The sequence below is a fragment of the Pseudomyrmex gracilis genome, unplaced genomic scaffold (assembly GCF_002006095.1).
Source record: "Pseudomyrmex gracilis isolate BER0280 unplaced genomic scaffold, ASM200609v1 scaffold_308, whole genome shotgun sequence".
NCBI lineage: Eukaryota > Metazoa > Arthropoda > Insecta > Hymenoptera > Formicidae > Pseudomyrmex > Pseudomyrmex gracilis.
In genome coordinates, this window is record NW_018020892.1 from 107,241 (window position 1) to 108,580 (window position 1,340).

Below are 1,340 nucleotides of genomic sequence, written 5' to 3' on the forward strand. Positions count from 1 at the left end.
ATTTGAGATGTAAACTAAAAAAAAAAAAAAAAAAAAAAAAAAAAAAAATCGTGAAACAAAAACTTTAAAAAAAAAAAAAAAAAAAAAAAAATCTCTTTTTTTTTTTTAAGAGAGAAAAAAAAAAAAAAAAAAAAGTAAATGCAAACGTTGGAATTGTTTACATTAAAAAAGTCAAACATGTGCGTTGAAAAATAACAAGAGTGTATTTATCTTCAAATATACGTCATTCAAATATACCTCCATAAAATCATCGTAGATGAAACCCTGCTCCAGGCCGATGAAAAACGTGAGAGGAGCTGCGAGCTGAAGCTTCGGATCCTGAAACGCGCATTTAACAGACTTGAGAATGTCCTTGACGCATTTGCAGTCGTGTTTCAGAGATTTTTGCATCCTGTAGTCGAGAAACGCGCAGGATATGAAGAAACCGAGTATCGCCAAACCGAGCCAGATGCTGACGAGCACCGTCGACGCGTCTGACGTGATCGTCGGCAACGATTCGTTGTAAAAGTACATCTCGCCGGAGCAATACTCGGCCCCGCAAACCTCTCCCATGTCGCTGTATACTGTGCTGCTAGACGGTATCAGCCCCATTAGGCTAATGAGGATCGTGGCGATGAGACAACCTGTGTGTGGAAATACAAAAATCGTTACGCAGTTTCTTCTGAAGATCGAAGACAATGATCAAATTTGTCAGTTTCAAGAGAAGTCAAAAAAAAAAAAAAAAAAATACGGGCCGTTACGTACCAATTGCAAGGCCTATGTCCTCGGCCAGTTTGATTCCCCGATTGAGTCTTCTCAGCAAGCACTCGCGTCGCGTTTCGTCCGGATCCTCGGGACTCACGCAGCAAACCAGCGCCATGCTGGTCGCGCACCAGTTAACGTGCGACGTCCTCGCCAGGAAGCTCGAGCTGACGCAGCAGCCCAGCATCGCGTAGCTGGGCGCGAGTATGTACCTGGCGTATGTACCGGGAGAGCGCGCGTATTAATTTTCGTAACAGCTTCGTAGTAATATCTATTTTCGTATCGCTGATATTGATAAGAAAAAGAACACAAAGAAAGAGAGAAGCGTTCTTGCTGCCATTTTCACTGTGTGTGTGATTTTTATAGAAAATAAATAAATCCTCAAGAAAGAGAGAATTTTTCTGGACCATTTCTCAGAAGAAACCTATTACGATATTAAAGAACGAAAACTTTCGAGACGGTTCGTATGAAAAACAAGTAATCGATAACGTAACACATACACATATATATACGCACATTCTTTCAATCTTCCCTCCCTCTCTTTTTTAATAAATTATTATTTCAATATTTGAGATGTAAACTAAAAAAAAAAAAAAAAA

General features: G+C 39.6%; 1 protein-coding gene across 1 annotated transcript in view; it reads right to left on the reverse strand.

The window, feature by feature from the left end:
- LOC109859958 (UNC93-like protein) overlaps nt 1-1,340 on the reverse strand; it is an 8,082-nt gene that overhangs the window by 1,885 nt on the left and 4,857 nt on the right. Inside the window, exons 3-4 of the mRNA XM_020438718.1 lie at nt 745-953; nt 238-623 (exon numbers count right to left, since the gene is read on the reverse strand). Of these exons, the coding sequence (XP_020294307.1) occupies nt 238-623; nt 745-953 (595 nt within the window). The remainder of the gene's footprint in view (nt 1-237; nt 624-744; nt 954-1,340) is intronic.